Source organism: Echeneis naucrates, chromosome 6 (genome assembly GCF_900963305.1).
Source record: "Echeneis naucrates chromosome 6, fEcheNa1.1, whole genome shotgun sequence".
NCBI lineage: Eukaryota > Metazoa > Chordata > Actinopteri > Carangiformes > Echeneidae > Echeneis > Echeneis naucrates.
Genome location: NC_042516.1, coordinates 4,511,495 through 4,530,368, shown reverse-complemented (window position 1 = coordinate 4,530,368; position 18,874 = coordinate 4,511,495). Strand labels below are relative to the sequence as shown.

General features: G+C 39.4%; 1 protein-coding gene across 8 annotated transcripts in view; it reads left to right on the top strand.

Moving 5' to 3' along the window:
* The first annotated feature begins 5,120 nt into the window (after positions 1–5,120).
* The window catches only part of ubr5 (ubiquitin protein ligase E3 component n-recognin 5), a 31,020-nt gene continuing 17,266 nt past the window's right edge, over positions 5,121–18,874 (top strand). For 5 of the 8 annotated variants that reach the window (XM_029503648.1, XM_029503647.1, XM_029503645.1 and 2 more), the window contains exons 1-23: positions 5,121–5,340; positions 8,356–8,400; positions 8,517–8,598; positions 9,218–9,294; positions 10,839–10,958; positions 11,527–11,806; positions 11,933–12,092; positions 12,242–12,391; positions 13,137–13,348; positions 13,471–13,698; positions 13,845–13,999; positions 14,472–14,589; positions 14,749–14,933; positions 15,051–15,160; positions 15,624–15,736; positions 15,961–16,107; positions 16,240–16,351; positions 16,482–16,636; positions 16,736–16,933; positions 17,224–17,434; positions 17,605–17,731; positions 17,902–18,053; positions 18,561–18,656. In XM_029503648.1, the coding sequence (XP_029359508.1) occupies positions 5,279–5,340; positions 8,356–8,400; positions 8,517–8,598; positions 9,218–9,294; positions 10,839–10,958; positions 11,527–11,806; positions 11,933–12,092; positions 12,242–12,391; positions 13,137–13,348; positions 13,471–13,698; positions 13,845–13,999; positions 14,472–14,589; positions 14,749–14,933; positions 15,051–15,160; positions 15,624–15,736; positions 15,961–16,107; positions 16,240–16,351; positions 16,482–16,636; positions 16,736–16,933; positions 17,224–17,434; positions 17,605–17,731; positions 17,902–18,053; positions 18,561–18,656 (3,295 nt within the window). In that variant the 5' untranslated portion in view covers positions 5,121–5,278. The remainder of the gene's footprint in view (positions 5,341–8,355; positions 8,401–8,516; positions 8,599–9,217; positions 9,295–10,838; positions 10,959–11,526; positions 11,807–11,932; positions 12,093–12,241; positions 12,392–13,136; positions 13,349–13,470; positions 13,699–13,844; positions 14,000–14,471; positions 14,590–14,748; positions 14,934–15,050; positions 15,161–15,623; positions 15,737–15,960; positions 16,108–16,239; positions 16,352–16,481; positions 16,637–16,735; positions 16,934–17,223; positions 17,435–17,604; positions 17,732–17,901; positions 18,054–18,560; positions 18,657–18,874) is intronic. The other 3 variants (XM_029503651.1, XM_029503650.1, XM_029503646.1) reach the window with 2 other exon arrangements.

The window sequence follows — 18,874 nt, the reverse complement described above, 5'->3', positions numbered from 1 at the left end:
GGGATCTTTACATATCCCAAGCATTGTTAACAGGTTCAGGTTGGATTAAATAGGAGATAGAGATGTATACCAGATTATACCAGCTGCTGCCAAACTGTTAGAAGTCCTTTCTATACTGATGACATTCACTCAGATAGACAAATCAATTGAAGCCAATTGAAAATGTGTCAAAACTTGCTGCATTAAAACAACTTGTGAGGTCTCAATATCTAAACCAAGAGATTCTCCATGTTAAAATAATTTGACATAATATCTTTCTTCCGAACATCAATTTTTCTAATGAATCTAATGAATTGGAAGATCAATCAACAAGTGGCAGGATTGTCAAAGATATAGTTGGATAGACTGGACTTTCTTGCCTCTGCTTTTTCTCCTGATTAATCTGAGTGCTTCTCAATAAACAGCCTCTTGTCCTTTGTGGGAGAAAGGGGTCAGCCAACAGGAGATGGCCTCGGGCAGCCCTGTGGATTAGGTAAGTGTCAGCTGTGTAGACCTTCCCACACAGCACAGAGATCCAGAACAAAAGGCCAGCTGTAGACACACAACAGAGAAATACACACATATAGACATGCGTTACTTTGACTGTGTCTGGTACTGTGGAATGTTCCTCAAAAGCAGACCCAGGAATAACTTAGAGAAGGGAAAAAGTCTGACAGCAAATAAGACGGAGAAATAATTCTTTCTTTCTTTCTCCCCCCCGCCATTTTCTAATATATAATTGTTTATCATGAATTCATCTTCCTATTCGGATTTCATCTTAAGGATTACAACAGAAGCCATTGCTGCAATCCTTATATATATATATATATATATGGGGCTTTTTATGCCTTTATTTCAGACAGTAATTGGCCAAAGGGCTGACAGAAAACAGATAGAAAGTGAGAGGGGAACGACCTGTAGGTCCCTTAGCTGAGTTTGAATCCAGGACACTGCAAATAAATGGCATGCATGCTAACCACTAGACCACCCACACTGCCAAGACATATATTTTTAAATTATAAATGTATAAATCTGTGCACTGATATAAATGATAACAAGTCTTGGAGTTGTATTTTTTGCACCTATTACTTTTGTTATAGCTATCTAAAATGTATAATGTAAAACTATCCTCTCAAGATTTTTATACATACTGTAAACCCACATCGCATCTTTCTATTCTTAATGTATGTCATGATTTATTTATAAACAATGGTTTTTAAAATAAATGTTTAAAAATAGTTATTGAAACAAAAAATATGTGCCGTTTATTCTTTTCCTCTGATCCGTTCTTATTCAGTGTTTTCACATAAAGCTGTCATAAACGCTCAGTACATACTTCATTATTTAATATGTTTAACTGCTGAACCAACTGGTATATTACTTTTCTCCAAGTCAACATTAAGGTGGACTGACTGTATGTCATGTCCTCCATACTTCTGGCCAGGCAGGTTTCCCTAGTTTTATTGGAATGATGCAATGGACACCCAGTTTCTTGATTAAGATTAACAGGTTACAATAGCCAAACCCGTTTTTACAGAACTTTATGACCTCCTCAAGGTGTTGTGCAAAGGGCAAAATAAATGCTATTAGATTTAATGGCATCATTATCCCAGAAGTTACAGCTACATATACTTGAGCCAATTTAGTTGTTGACTCAAAAATAAGTGAGACTCATAAATAAGTCAGAATTATACATGGTGAAGAGGTAAAAATTATGCAGACATACAATTACTTACGCACTGTGTTTGACTCACAACTGAAAGTCATTGAGAACACAGGCAGTATTATCAGACGAGCAACCCAAGAATGTACTTGCTGAGAAAATGTATCTCTTTTGGTGTTTGCAAAAATATTTTATGTACCTTTTATCAAAATTTTTATCAAGAGTCTTTTAACTTTTTCTTTTATACACTGGCTTTATGGTTTATCTCTTAAAGACAAGAAGTGCCTGAATGACATCACCAGAGTGTGCTTGAAGATCACTGGCGTCCCATTTAATGATCATAGCTCTCTTTGGAATACGGAAGTGGTCCAGAAGCAAAGATAATACTATATCTTCCTGATCATGTACTTGGCAGTCAATCATGCTTTCTGGTTGGCATTATGTCCTGGCTCAAAAAACTAACTGCTATGCAATTATTATTCCTTCTGCCATTGGATTGCTAAATGCACAAAGGAATAACCAACTGTGAAGTGCTGACTGTTCTATCAATTTCCATTTGACTTTGTTGTCACTGGCTGATGTACACTCTGTTGTGTTTGTGTATTATATTCTATTTATTATGGATGGGTTGACTGTTGAAAAGAACTGGCCTTTTTTTTTTTTTTTTTTACTAATAAAGTACTCTGAATCTGAATCTGGGACTGAACCAACAGACACACACTTCGCTTTTGTTGTCACAGAAAAGGATTTTATGTCTTTCCAAAATAAATCCTTGAAAAGACAACCGCCAGGAAAAGCCCATTACTCCTTTATATTCCTAATATTCTTGCGTGCCAACATAATGTTCTTTAAACTGTAGAGCACGTGTTACTGGGTGTATGGAGCTGAGGGTTGTGGCTTTAGGTCTGGACTGATCTGTGTTAACAGGCCAGGAGAATTACCCCATTATGGTTAGTACTGCCCTGGATTTGTACTCTTAGTGCTGTCACTGCCAGCACTAAGAGGAGTTATTTTAAAGCCTTGCTCTACAGCCAGTGATCGTGTTACCTCACTGGGAATAATTTATACTTCAAGTTGGGGCCTGTATGACATGAGCATGGTGCTGGTCCACTGATCTATGAGGTAATGTGTAAGATTTTTCAATAATCTGTCAGTGTTGATGGCTTACCTTTGGGTCTGCCTGGTATCTCATGATGAGGTGCAAAACACGGAAGGGCACTGAATTAAAAAGTCCCCGCTCAAATGCATTTATACCATTAATTGGAAACTGATCATAAATTGAAATAATAATTTCAGCCTGAAATGTACACATTTCCTAAAACTCCAAACCCGGTAACCTTTTTTTATGATACAACACTTTCCTGGCCAAATATAGTAAAATTAGCTCTGAGGATCCTGGGGTTTTGTTTGACTTCTTTTTTTTTTTTTCTGTGGTGGGGGGGGGGGGTTATTTTGCAGTCACCTCTGTGTTAAACAAACAGAGAATCAAGAGATTGCAGTTGAAAGTAAAACCATTTGATTTACTGGAAACCAATTATTAATATTGCTAAACATTCAAACACGCATACCTGAAAATTATGATACCTAAAATGCCATCTTGTGTACATAAATACTTAAATAAATAGAATTTATGTTATTACTGTGTAAATAGGAATGCATTATCTTTATCTATCCAACTGGACAGCACTTGATATTTTACTAAATGTGTTTAGTTAAAGACCTGACAATGTGAGCTGCAGATCAGACCAAATAAAGAAATAAAAAACAAAAGCATCAGTCATATCTTTTTGTTTAACAATGTGGGAACTTGTGCAGTAGCTGGCAGATAAATGAGGAACCTGCTCTGGCTTATGCACAGAAAATGTTTTTATTCTGCGTCACATTTCAAATTTCAGAGACGTGTTTGACAAGAACTCTCCCAGTTTCAGCTCCAGTTTTCCTAATCTCATTTTGAATAAAATATATTTGTGTACTTATATATATTTGTCTGAGGACATATACTGTCTTAAGACAAATACAGAATTGCACTGCAGGAAATCAACATATATTTTAAGGGGATGCATGGCCTTCTGAAGCTAAGTCGGATCTCATTACAAAAGGTAAACCCTGCCATCTGCTGGTGTAAAAAAACAAAAGCTTTGAAGATAAATAGATTAGAAAGATAACCAAAAGATAATCTCCACATCCTTTTGACTTTGATTCGCATAGAGATTTATAATTTACATTCAGATATCATCTAATCCATGATTTGCAGTGCACTCTCTTGTCCCTAATGGCTACTATATCTAGGCCAGCTCCCCCTTTCACTTCGAGCAGGCCAAGATTCCAGCACTGCTCCAAAGCTTTTCCTTCGTCAATCTTACACAGGATTGACCTTGAGTCCTCATTTCTCTGCCTCCTGCCTCTTACCCAGTTCTGCACCCTTGGAGTATATTTTCACCACTGTTGTGAAAATTATTTATTGAGCTTTACAGGGTTTAAATAACAAGGGCAGATTACCCCTTCTCGATGTTATTCATGGTAGAGACCGCAGCATGAGCAGAACCACAGTTTCTTCTATTCACACCATTTAGAGATTTAAGTGGGTTCTGTTTGAAATATAATACTAGTGTAAGAGTAGCTGCATCATATGAGATTCCCACATGAATTGCCATGTTTCCTGAGTGGTGCTGAAAATGTTCCAAATTTAACCATGTTGTTATCTCAAGATCTGTTGACATAATATTAAATCTTGATTTGTCACAGACTGGTGGACTCAATTTTATCTCAAATTGTTCATGCTATAGTTTGTCTTCTATCCACAGGCCATATGGCCGTCATTATTGTATTATCGATACATGAATAACATGAATGCACGAACCTATATTTCTAAGAGGAATATAAATTGTAATATTAAAATAACCCATACATTGTAAAGAAAATGTATAGGAATAAAAATGTATTATGGTTTATCCCGTGAAGAACGAACACAGATTAAGAATCGGATTAGTACAAGAACAATGCTGCCGATTTCAAGTTTTGACTGGTAAATATGGAGTTTTTTTCTGCACTCGTTTCTAACTGCTCAAAGGGTACAGTGCACAACAAGTAATATTAAATCTCGAGGTCGTTGCATGGTCAATCAAGTCGGTATTTTGATATCCTGAGGCTGATGCCTCAGCATGTAACACTCTATTGTCGCTGCTCGCAAAGAGACAGACTAGCAATATTAAACCAGTTCTCTGGTCTTTCCCGTGCAGTTGTTGTACTGCAAATTACTGCAGGTGCTTGATAATGCAAATAAACGACGATGCATCGGGTATACCTGGTGAAAACAAAGGCTCCGGAGTGTCACCGAGTAGTATATTTGATTACACTACTCTTGCCTTTTTTCCTGAAGCCAATCCCGTCCAATTTAACACATTTCCTGTTTGTGCTCAAGGTCCAACCAGCGGAGTGGTTGCATGTGTACTAATCAACACACAGAGAAGAAGCTTGGTAGAGTTAAGATGGCGGCATGTGGGTGAGGAGGCTGGGATCTGAACTCGAGGTTTTTCGCTATTAAAAGATTCCTATGAATTCATATATATACAGTAATCGAAAGAACAACAGTTTCCACACCTTCCACACATTTGTGTGTGATTTTGGATTGACCCCATGACATCTATACACTTCGTGGTTCACCCGTTGCCCGGGACCGAGGATCAGCTCAATGACAGGTATTTTGTTGCGGCCCCTCTGAAAATAAGAATTTAAATCAATATTTGCATGCGAGTGTGATATTTAGAGATGTGGCTGTGTTTATGCGCGGTGTTGACATTGTCATGCGTGTAAATTCGGGTTTTAATTATTTAAATGACCCCCCCAGGGTTGAAACAAGGCCCGGCATCTTGAACAATCCTCGTTAGCTCGCTGCTATCCAAACAGTGCTAGCTGCTAGCCGCTAGCCCGTTAACTGTGGGTCGTCGGCTTCGCTAACATTAGCAGGCTGTTTCCTTCTCTACAAGGATTGGCTCCCAGTCAAAGTTGAGATAGACAATGCGGGTTGGGGGATGGGGAAAAGAGAGGGAAATAAATGTCGTAAAATAGAGTGTTGTTAAAAATATATACAAAATTTCGAGTTTAAATTACATATACGATACGTTAATGTGCGTCAGTATTTGTTTTGCGGGCGTCTCGTTGATTATCTTGATCAATGAAGAAGCTAATGTCAGCTAACTGATAGCTAGCTGCTAATGCTGGCAAGCTAGTTCGCTACCACGCTCTTGACAAAGCCAAATATTTGTATTCCGGGGCAAAATATGGCAAGGTGTTTTTTGGAAGTTTTGTGGTACAGTTTGCAAGATAACATAATCGAAAATGAATACCTCATGGGTTGATCCTTAACATCGCATATTGAGATAAATATCAAAAATATGAGGTGATTTACAGCTAGCATCATTGCAATATCATTAATCACGTTATGGACTTTATAAAGGAGACAAGTCGAGCCTTATATAGTGTTTTAAGATGGGTGCTGGATTCCTCTGTGTTCACGTGACGGCACATTTTAATATCAGTAATTGCTCCTCAGACCAACAAACTACTACACGCACACAATCAGTTTGATAAGACAACACTGTTAATGCTGACATGCTTCTGCCATGCATCACGCTGTCTCAGAAATGTCCAAACTAAAAACATCCTCAGTCAATGTCCTCAGTCGAAGTGTGTGTGTGACCTGTATTTAGGTAGATCATGTGATTTATGATAACCCTATTTATATCATCCATTGAGATTGAACTGATTAATGAGTTGTTCTACTTAAAGACAAAGAGGTTGAGAAGTCAGTGTTTTTAGAATGACCTCGAGATTAAGAAATGGATATTGACAAGAGAATATTTCAACGCTCTTTGCAGGATAGGTTTCTATCTAACTCTGGGGGGCGAGCCTGGGTTTAAGTGTGAGGATAGCTCAGTTTACTCTGCTGGTTATGAGTTGTATTGAAAATGCCACTCAGACGTCTTGGGGACATGGACCATTGATTCCTTGAGGAGGTCATGGCCATGTCCTCCCCAGGAATGCATGCCGCTGCATGCTGTAGTCACCATGTGGAGGAGCCCCCTCCTCACTGTTCCCCATGAAAGAGCTTGCAGTTGTCAGAGCAGATAATTGCTTCTATCTGAAATGCAGACAGTTGGTCGAGCATAGTTCTTTAGATTGCTTTATGAACATCTGATCAGATTTCAACCAAATCCCAGTGTTTTGTTGTTTGTTTGTTTATTTTTTTGGCGGACCTAATGTTTGGTTAGCACAGTGAAATGCCAAATGCCATTGTCTTCAATGAGCTGGCTTTCACCTATGGTGAGCCTGTTCTTATAATTTAAGAAGTTGTCTCACTTCTGTGCACTCATGGATAAGATTGGTAGTTCATCTATTTAGACAAACACATATCTGTAACTTAAATGGTTATTACCTGACCTGAAATTCTGCTGGCTTGATAGTTTTTACTGAAGATGTTTTCTACAATGAAATAAGAATGCATTTGATCCTTAAACACCATTTCACTTTAATTGACATCCTTTAATCTAAGATTAAATGAGATTATTTATCTGAACAGGTGCCTCAGTACCACTGTATCGGTGTGTACGGACCATACGTGGGTGAAAATTGCAGAACTGTGTATTTAAGATGATAGCATATGCTAAAAGAAAACTTGGGGACATAGAAGGTGAAACATGATCAGATTGCTGCAACTCCTCAAGATGGTTGGTAAATGGGTTCTGTGAAATTGCAAGGGTTTGTCAAAAGAAGATTTTAAGTGTGTATTGGGCATGTGTGTCAAAGGTTATTTTTCAGGAAATAAATGTCTAATTACCCTCTTCGTTGTTTGAGCCACAGTTTTTTTTTAATGAACTGCTATAGACAAACAATTAAATTAGACTGACAGCTATGTAAAATGATAGAATAGACTGTTTAAAGTTCACAGCAATCCTTGAAAGTATGGTTCTCAGTACTTTATTCATTGTACTTATTCTTAAACTAGAGCAGATATTATAAATGTTGGAGTAGTTGTTTTGCATTAAAATATTGTTCCTTGCCCTGCAATTTGATCCAACCCAATGATGTCCCATCATTCAATGAATTACGTTATTATGAATCCTTTATTAAAAATTTGGCAATACAATATTTGTTGTTCTGTCTTCAATTCTGGATTATTTTTGCTTTGCTGCAACAACTGGTGCTAAAGTTGACAGGCTGTAACTCTGACTGACATCCTCAAGAACTGACGTTTGTCGGTGCTGTTGAGAGAAATACACAGGGAAAAAAATTCTTGTAAAAATTTAATTTTATTTAAATGACGGAAAGGGATTACAGAAGATTACTCTAAAGGTTCTTATATTTAGTTTGCTTAGAAATTGGCATTGTCACATAAGAGTCTGACCTCTCACCCACGTCTTGAGCTCTCTCGTCCTGCAAGTCATCTATAAGGGTTGATATTAACATACAGGAAATTGGCAGCAAGCACACTGTTGTATGTCACTGGAAATGATGAAAACAAAAATTATTCCTTCATTTTAAACCATCACTAATGATGTAGGTCACACAATCTTCTAATTTTCCTTGTTTGACACAAGTGATATGCACAAAAACTGAAAAAAACAGAAACTGGAATGTTTGTCAGGCACTGTTTGTTTAAATTAAATAAGTTAGTCTACAACAATGCACTAATGTAATCTTCACCTTGTTGTCAGGCTCCGTGAAGTCTCAGAGAAACTCAACAAATACAGCTATAACAGGTGAGCGAGAGTTCAATGTATTTGGTCAGTGATCAATGTTACCAGTTGTAAATAGGATCTTCCCAGTTATTTTTTATATTGCCTGATTTGTTCATTTTATTTCTTAAACAACGCAGTCATCCGCACCTTAGTTTGCTGGAGCAGGCCACCCTGAAACAGTGCGTCGTTGGCCCAAACCATGCAGGATTTCTCCTTGAGGTAATATTTTAAGACATGGCATCATCAACATTAATCACACACTAAGGGACTTGGATCATATGTTTATTACTTGCTTACCACTGAAAAGATAATTTCCAGAGGACCTCTGGCTTTTGCTATAAAACAAAAGATAATTTGTTTTTGGTTGTGTAAATGGTGGGCACCTTTTAGGGCTAATAGATAATACACCACACTACCCCAATTGGTCTAATCCATTTTTGAACAGGGCTGTAGACACAACAAAGAGATATGTGGAAATTGATCTGAGTTTGCTAATTTTACCTTTGACAGATTTGTCAGCAAATTGGTGCATGTGGATGAAAGTGAAAACAGTGTGGCTTCATTCTTTGCACAAAAATTGTGCATTACAGAATGTTGTCTGTTATTATCTCACAAATCACTACACAAGGTGGTTATAACTTTGATTATAGCTTCCACTGTGATAAATTAATTGGCTTAAATAGACTCAGTTGACTGTACACAATGATTTACAAGTTATGTTTGTCTTCAGTCTGATATTTTTTGGCTCAACATAACTGTGATTTTAGTTTGTTGTTTTTTTTTTTTTAATATGTGTCACATGCTTTTCCTTTTAAAATTGTGATTTCATGTCTTACAGGACGGACGTGTATGTAGAATCAGCTTTGCTGTCCAGCCTGACCGCTTGGAGCTCAGTAAACCGGATGGCAGTGATGGGTGAGAGACTTCTCTATGATGGGATCTGTCCCGGAAACTGTTTTAGCTTTGGCATTGAGTTGGAGAACAGATGGCTTGTGGAGATGTCTAGTTTGAGATGCACTGAAGATGCTCAGGCTTTCTGATGGTTTCGGTGATTTTAAAATCCATTTGGCCTATGTGCCCTTTTTGGCTGGGTATGAAGCATTTGGACATGGTTTCATTTCAGTGATAACCCTCTGACTCTTTGCTGCAAACAGTTCCATCCTCCTTAGTGAAATATAGATCTGAAATGATTGCAGGTTTGTTCCTAAAATGTCCCTTGTTTGGCTGCTGATTGATACTTTCGTATAGTGCCTGATGAGCTCTCTCCCTTTTCAACAGCTCCTGCAATAGTGCTGCTTTTTTCTACCAAAGTTACATTGCACTGCTGGGACTTTTTTTTTTTTCATTTCCCCTCAATAATTTATTCTAATTTTGATACCAAACAACCAGCAGTGAGACGGCCCCAAAATGGGCTGTGTCATTTTTGAAAGCCAGTTACCGTTATGGCTGCAACTGTGTTTCTTGCTGTGTTTTCTATATAGAAGACCTTTTTACTAGCTGCTTTGTTTTGTGTGCATATACTTTTGGTGAATGGGTCATTGAAAATTGTTGATATCCTCCCAACAGAAAAACATCCATCAGTGATTTCAGAGTTTAAAGCCCCTCTGCTAAATATGCATGTGGATCAAGCTGTAAAAGGCTAAAGAGCTGCCTGCTCTAAACCTTTTTTCAGACCACATGTCTGAAAAATGACCACCACATGACCACAAGATAAGTTTAAAAATGATAATAGCTTTCAGTCCACACTAATGTGGATTGCTGGGAAGCCTAGGTAAAAGAATGGGTTTTCTTTGGCAGGTTTGTCAGCTTAATGATCGAGGCCTGCATTCTTTGAATTGTAACATAAGCTACATTGATTGTATCACTATATGAATTAGCTTTTTTCTTTGATTTGTTCTAGAAGAAAGTTTTCTGCCTGGTTCTTTAATCAAATGTCCTATGTTACAGTATGGTAGTAAATTTGATTGTATTATTGCCCTCTAAATTTCAATTTGGTGTGATTCTAATCCTTTATATTATGAAAAATTGTTTTGTTCCTTTGCCACAGGAACACCATCTCTATAAACAGCCTCTTTAGAACACATCCTTTAAAAATTTTACAGTAAAGTACGTTTTGTTTAAACTAAGATGGCATTCCATTATAAGATATTTTGAAATAAGAGCACACAGTTTCAGCCCTAAAACCCCAAGAACTTATAAAAATGGAAAGTCTTAAAGGAGGAATGAGTTGCAGCCAATTCTGATTCTCAAGGGTGTTGCCATGCTAGTCTCAAAAATACCCTATCCTGTTTCACTGTATAATATTAAAAGAAAATTCATCCTGAACCAAGGGGTATAATTTAGTATAATTTAACAAATTCCTGGGGTAAATTTAGTTTCTGTCAACCCAGGTAATAAGTCTTTGAGTCCTTCTTGGACTTCTGTAGGTTTGTAACTGATCTCCCATCTTTTGTTTCCAGTTCAAAGTTGAGCAGTGGTTCAGGGACAGGAAGGAGCTCCAGGCCAGGCAGGACTAGTGATCCGCCCTGGTTCCTGTCTGGTTCTGACACACTGGGCAGACTGGCAGGCAACACCCTTGGGTAAGTTCTGATAGGGTTGACAGAGACAAACGGTCCCGGGGAAACCCCAGTGTTTAGCGCACAGTACTGACGCTGTAGTGGTTTTCCGGGTGTATTCCCCACAGGGTTCAGTGCCACACATTCAGAAGAGAGAACCATAGGTGCTGTTAATTGCAATAATTGTGTGTTGACCCAACTGGTCTACATCATCAGCCCTGATGAATTTCCAGACCCACTGGAGAATCAGCTCCCCTTCAAATATATATGCTGTGGGTTTTACTGAAGTTGTGTAGAATAGTTGTGCTCTGCAGACTAAATCTGGAAACCTGCACTGGTACATTAAATGTTCAATTGAAATGACAATGATGAAATATTCGAAATATGTACATAACACACACACACACACACACACATATATATATATATATATATATAATTATTATTATTATTAAATAATGCATATACTTCCTTGTCTCTGCTATCACAAAGGCTTAATCCTTGGTACCCTGATGTGTGTGTACTTTGAGACTGCCCTGTCTGATCATGTTTAGTACTTTTTTCTGACCATGGCCTAAACTGTATGCAACAGGAGTCGCTGGAGCTCTGGTGTAAATGGAGGCAGTGGAGGAGGTGGAAGTGGAGGTGGAGCAGGGGGAGGTGGAGCAGGAGGTGGCAGCAGTGGAGGAGGAGGGGGCGGAGGTACAGGCGGAGGTGGAGGCACGTCGGGGAGATCATCAACAGCCGCTCGCGATTCCCGTCGACAGACCAGGGTGATCCGTACGGGCAGGGACCGTGGCTCAGGCCTTCTGGGTAGCCAGCCTCAGCCAGTCATACCAGCTTCTGTTATCCCTGAAGAACTTATCACTCAGGTACCAAATTTTCAGAATATACATCCTAATTCATGTTTACGTGATTATTAAACATTCTTACATTCCTACCATCACAATATCAACAATATTTCTGAAGCTCTTAAAACAAATTGCATCTTGTCCCAGGCCCAAGTAGTCTTACAGGGGAAGTCAAGAAGTGTGATCATTAGGGAGCTTCAGAGAACCAACCTGGATGTCAACCTCGCCGTTAACAATCTGCTGAGCCGGGATGATGAGGATGGAGATGATGGAGATGATACGGCCAGCGAGTCCTACCTCCCTGGAGGTTTGTCAAAAATCAAAAACAGATCAATTAAGCATGGAGTTACTGTTTCATGGTTTAAACATTAAGTGAAGAATATGAACTGAAATGGTCTAAATGGTATTTGTCATAATCATAAAATAAGGAATATTTTTTCTCTTTGTTTCATGCAGAGGACCTGATGTCCCTGTTGGATGCAGACATTCATTCTGCTCATCCCAGTGTGATAATTGATGCTGATGCCATGTTTTCTGAGGACATTAGCTACTTTGGCTACCCATCATTTAGACGCTCCTCACTGTCTCGTCTGGGATCCTCGAGAGGTAACTCAACTGACCTCCGTGTAGTGAGGGGAGAGTAAGGGTGTTTGAGACACTTTGGTGCCAGCACTGGTGATGGCATTTGTTCGTGGTGATATGGCTTCAATAGCATTACACGACAGAAAAGTTGGAAAATTCTGTATTTTTCTGAAGGAGAAATGCCCATAGATGAAGACAGTTGTCTACTTTGTCAAAAAAAGACTTGACTGAAGCGCAGGTTTTATATTTTACTTTAAGTTGCTGTGGAAATTTTCTCTTCAGTCTGGTTAGCTGGTTATGTCACAGGAATGTTTGGTGTTACAGAATATAAATGTTTGGTGTTGTGTGGTGCATGGCTGTAGTACATGCTGTCAGCTCTCTGAGAAAGGCCCGCTCGGCCCACCTGTCTTCACATGGACCCCTTAAAGTCAGTCTATTCTTTAAAAAAAAAAAGAAAAAGAAAAAAAAAAACAATAAAAAGAACAAAAAGCACCCCTAAAAAACCTACCCAGGTCACTTCTAGTCAACATGCATGCTTTTTCTATCTATCCACTTCCTCTTCTACCTGGCATTTTAACATCAGCATCCAAACTGACTCACTCACCAGTATAACTTAGACTCCCACTCCAAGTTTTGCAATTTTTATTTGCATCACAGTAATTCTAGACTTTATCTCTCTCTATCTTTCTATTCTTAAAACTATGTTGACGGGTCTTTCCCAGAGAGTGGCTTACTTCTATCCCACTGGTGTGACCTTATTGCATACCAGTTCTCCTTCTTCCCTTAGAGCGCGACTCAGAGCTGTTGCGTGAGCGTGAGTCTGTATTGAGGTTACGCGAGCGCCGCTGGCTGGATGGGGCCTCGTTTGACACAGAGCGAGGCTCCACCAGCCGCGAGGGCGAAACTAGCCTGGACAAGAAGAACATCCCAGTCCAGAGCCCAGTCTCCCTGGGTGAGGAGCTCCAATGGTGGCCTGAGAAGGTAGGAGGCATACAAACAGAGCTGTTAATTTATTTTAAAACACGGTATCCACACCCCTGCATGGGCTTGCAAATTGTGCTGAAATCTGTTGCATCTATTGAGATTTGAAACTTCCTCTCCAGGATGGTGTGAAGTTTGTGAGCATTGGAGCCATGTTCTCAGAGCTGGTGGCTGTCAGCTCCAAAGGAGAGCTTTATCAGTGGAAGTGGAGTGAACCTGAACCTTACAGGAATGCGCAGAACCCTTCCATTCATCACCCACGCATCTCCTTCTTGGGCTTGGCAAATGAGAAGATCACATTGTTGTCTGCCAATAGCATCAGAGCCACTGTAGCTACAGAGAACAATAAGGTAGATAACGATATCTCCTCTTGAAATAATCTGCCTGTGCTTACATTGAAGAAACAATTACTCGATCATAATTTTAGCTGCAGTTACTGTTATCCCATATTTATTTAATGAATTCTTCATTAACACTTTGCATGTGTGCGGTATAGGTGGCAACCTGGGTGGACGACACGCTGAGCACAGTGGCCTCTAAGCTGGAGCACAGTGCTCAGTCATTCCCTGAGCTACAGGGAGAACGCATGGTGTCACTGCACTGCTGTGCACTCTACACATGTGCACAGCTAGAGAATAGCCTCTATTGGTGGTGAGAAGAAGTGTTTTTCCATTCTGTCCACTGTCTTTTTTTTTTTTTTTTTTTTTATATCATCGGTGCTTGAATGTAGACGTAGCAGTCATAGGAGTCTTAGTATGAGTTTGTCTCGTATTAGAAAGTTTTGCTTTTGTAAACGTTATTCCTTGTCAGAAAACAGGCTTTTCTCCCTTGTTTCATTATGTAATTATAAGTTTTTCAATTGTTAAAAACACACATACCATTCAACCTTATTTAAGACCTTTTCTGAACTTTACAAGACCACTGAAAATGTGAACAAAAACATGTTCCATTAAGCTGTACTGTCTTTTTCTGATGTCTTGCCCCAAAACACACAATTGGACCAGTAACAATTTGAATCATCGTTGACACCAGATAATTAGCAAATATTACATGAGGACATCTTTGTCAAAACAAAAGGAACATCAGTATGATTTGGCGCTAAGCAGCTTATATCTATCTACAGGGGTGTTGTGCCTTTTAGTCAACGGAAGAAGATGCTTGAAAAGGCCAGAGCCAAGAACAAAAAGCCAAAGTCCAGTGCTGGCATCTCCTCAATACCTAACATCACCGTGGGAACACAGGTAGGACATGATTTAGAATTTTTATTGCTTTGGAGTTCCTCATATTGATGTATGTTATTGTCTTTAAACTTATGACTCATGTTAAGGGCTTTATGTAAGACTTGCAGTTGGTGTAAAGCTAATTTCTTTATGCCACCAATGTATCTGGCTGTCCCATAGGTGTGCCTAAGGAATAACCCCCTCTACCATGCTGGTGCAGTGGCCTTTTCTGTCAGTGCTGGGATCCCCAAAGTGGGTGTCCTTTTGGAGTCTGTCTGGAACATGAACGACAGCTGCAGGTTCCAGCTGCGGTCACCAGAGAGCCTCAAGAACATGGAGAAGACCACTAAAACCCAGGAAATCAAGTCAGTTTTGTTTGATATATATATATATATATATATATATATATATATAAAAAAGCAGTAAAATTATGATAGCTAAAATAGCTAAAATAGTTTCACTATCTGGGTCTCACACCATAGGACTGAAAGTAAGCCAGAGCTGGTGAAGACTGAGATGGGTCCTCCTCCCTCCCCAGCATCCACCTGCAGTGATACCTCCTCCATTGCTAGCAGTGCCTCGCTACCCTACAGTATGTCATCTTCTCTCTTTCTGTCTCTGCTTCTTAACCCCTAGTTCTCTAACCAGCACTCGACTCTTGACTTTTCTTTCTATTTCTCAGGCACAGAACCAATTTATTCCTCACTCTGTGCCCTCTGTAGCCCTTTGACTTTGGAACAGATGGTGCACAGGCTTTTATCAGTGTGAAACCCCCCAAATCCTCAACCCTACACCCTCCTGCCTGTTTTCCTGTGAAGAAAACGTGGCCAGCTCACTGTGTATAAGGGTTGATTTGGTTCACTTTTTACTTATCATATAAACCATACAGCTAACTGTCTCCATATGATAATTGTTATCACCTGGTCAGTAGTATATTTATAGACCTAATCAGGAGTGTAAGTTTTTCACAACTCCTGAACCTAAATAATCAAGGAATGTCTTGTATGACTATGCAGGGATTAAAGGAGTAAGTTGATGTGCTGTATTATTTTCAGAGCGAAGGCGCTCTACCCCGGCTCCCAAAGAGGAAGAGAAGCTGAATGAAGAGCAGTGGCCTCTCAGGGAGGTGGTGTTTGTGGAGGATGTTAAAAATGTCCCAGTGGGAAAGGTGAGTGAATATTAACCAGCTTGATATACTGAATTGATATGATAAATAATGTCAACAAAAACATTTCTCTACTCTGTATACAGTACCAGTCAAAAGTTTGGACACCTTTCCTATTCATTTAAATGGGACAGTGTTTCCTACCTTTTTACTGGTATATATGTGTATATGGTATTGTTTCAAGACATCCCAGTTTCTTAATTCCTTGTCTTTATATTCTGTTCTAGGTGCTGAAAGTGGATGGTGCATATGTTGCTGTGAAGTTTCCTGGGACATCAAGCAGCATGAGCAACCCGAGTAGTGTGGCTCCCACTGACTCAGACCCATCCTCTCTCTTGCAGGACTGTAGACTCCTCCGAATAGATGAGCTGCAGGTATAGACACTGATCCACTATTACTTGTACACGGTTTTCAGAGTCAATGCTCGAAGAATCCCTCTGTACAGGTGTGAGTAGTCATCCTCCTGACATTGACATTTGCTGACTTCTTGTCTTGGTTTCTGACAGGTGGTCAAAACTGGTGGGACTCCTAAAGTTCCTGATTGTTTTCAGCGCACACCTAAAAAGCTCTGTATCCCAGAAAAGGCTGAGATTCTGGCTGTGAATGTTGACTCCAAAGGTGGGTGTTGCATACGGTTTTTATATATTCAATTGTATACTTTTATAATGTTTTATATACTGTATTAGTTATTTATTTACCTATATATGGACTATCTCCAACAATCCAATATGTCTTTACCACCTTCCAGGAGTCCACGCAGTGCTGAAAACTGGTAATTGGGTAAGGTACTGTATCTTTGACCTAGCCACGGGCAAAGCTGAGCAGGAAAATAACTTCCCTACCAGTAACTTGGCCTTCTTGGGGCAGAGTGAGCGCAATGTGGCCATTTTTACTGCAGGACAGGTAAGATGTCATATTGGCATATTGTTGCAGATAAGTGTGATGTTTTGTCGACAGTCACATTCTTCTATAATTAAAATGCTGAAATAATTTTTCCCCAAGGAGTCTCCTATCATCCTCCGAGATGGAAATGGCACAATCTACCCGATGGCCAAAGACTGCATGGGTGGAATTCGAGATCCCGATTGGCTTGACTTACCACCTATAAACAGCCTTGGAATGGGGGTGCACTCTCTGGCCAATCTCCCTTCAAACTCCACCATTAAAAAGAAAGCTGCTATTATTATTATGGCTGTGGAGGTAAAAATTACCTCAGGATTACAATGTGCAAGTTATAAATAGGATCTAAAAATGTGTTTAGTAGTATATCCTGCCCTTGACAGTTCAAAATTTGTCCTCAGCACATCATTACCTTCCAAAGTTCATCCCATAGTTTTTATTGGCTGTCTTCATCAAATACTGTTACCATGTTTCTAGCCATAAATGTACTAGAAAAAATAAAATACAATTTTGTCAGTATCAAAATGAAACATCATAGAAGACAAAATGGAAAAATAATAACACTCACTTGTCTGGACTGTGTTTTTCAGAAACAAACACTGATGCAGCATGTACTGCGTTGTGACTATGAGGCATGCCGGCAGTACTTGGTGAATCTTGAGCAAGCCTTCCTATTGGATCAAGGCAACCAGGCCCTTGGAGCACTTCTAGGCCACCGGTGTGATGGAAATCGCAATATTCTCCATGCTGCTGTCTCTGTCTGCTTCCCTGTTAGTAATAAAGAGACCAAAGAGGAAGAAGGTAAGCTGCAGTTTTTTGTCAGTTAACATTTGAGTCCAAAAAAAAAATATTGAGTTAGTCATCTTATAATTCTCAACACACTATTTGAGCTTTGTGTGTGATTGAAAATTGAATTGCCTGACTTTCCCTGTCCCTTCTCCATTATAAGTGATTGTTCTCCTTCATTTTAGAAGCTGAAAGGTCTGAGAGAAATACATTTGCAGAGCGTCTTTCTGCTGTGGAGGCAATTGCTAATGCAATCTCTGTAGTTTCAAGCAACAGCTCTGGAAACAGGACTGGCTCTTCCAGCAGTAGAGGGTAAACATCCATTAGTATTATTTTGCTATTATTTTAGAGAAAATATCTACTCCTCTCATAAAGGAATCTCACTGAAGTTTTACTGAGCTTCTGTCCCATTTATATCAAAACACAAGTGTTGCTGATTTCTGTTGCTCTGCCTTGCTTTACACCTTGTGTGTCATGTCCAGTCTTCGTCTGAGAGAGATGATGCGGCGGTCTCTAAGAGCAGCAGGTCTTGGTCGCCATGAGTCTGGCCCATCGTCTAGTGACCATCAGGACCCTGTGTCACCACCCATTGCCCCACCGAGTTGGGTCCCTGATCCCCCACCCATGGACCCTGGTCAGTGCAATTTCACTTTCAAATTTTAAATTAAATAAAATTTCCATTGAGCAATTGTTTTTTTTATCTATTTATATTAATCTATATGTTTATTTATTTCTCCTTACTACCTTTGATGTGACATATTTAGTTGACCCTCAGGCAAGAGCTTGTACTAGTCCATCAAATATTTGTAGGGTAACACACGTAAAAATCAAGCCCCAGTGTGGTAAATATGACCGGAGATGTACAGTCCTGACTGGAGTGTAAACTGCAATTTAGCATGCTGACTTTTTGAAAACTGTAGAGATCTTTCATTGGACAGCCCACCCACTGTAAAATAACCTTAGAGCTGCCAGTCACAAGGAAACTGCTGCTGCTTTACACTACTGTGTTGGAAAGTCTTCGAACAATCATAAAATGTAACTCTGTTTTTGCCTTGGAGAATAAGAACTAAACTTTGCCTATATTCCTTTTTAAGGTTAGTGACAGCTACAATCTGTTTCAGAGTTTTATTTTAATCAACAGATGGTGACATTGACTTCATTCTAGCACCAGCTGTGGGTTCACTAACCACTGCCACCACTGGGACCAGTCAGGGACCCAGCACCTCAACCATAGCAGGTAACAACATTTTTACTCTAAGAGGAGCAACAATAAGGCTAGTTGAGTCTGCTAGTAAATATTTAAGGTGATAATAAGTATTAATGGGTGTTGATAGTGTTGTCTTGGAGATAGAATTCTCAGCAGGGACATGTGATACCTTTTTAATAAGTATTTCATCAGTGGTTTCAGTGTAACTTACTGTTGAGCATTCAGGCTCTGTTTAAGCATGTTTGGAT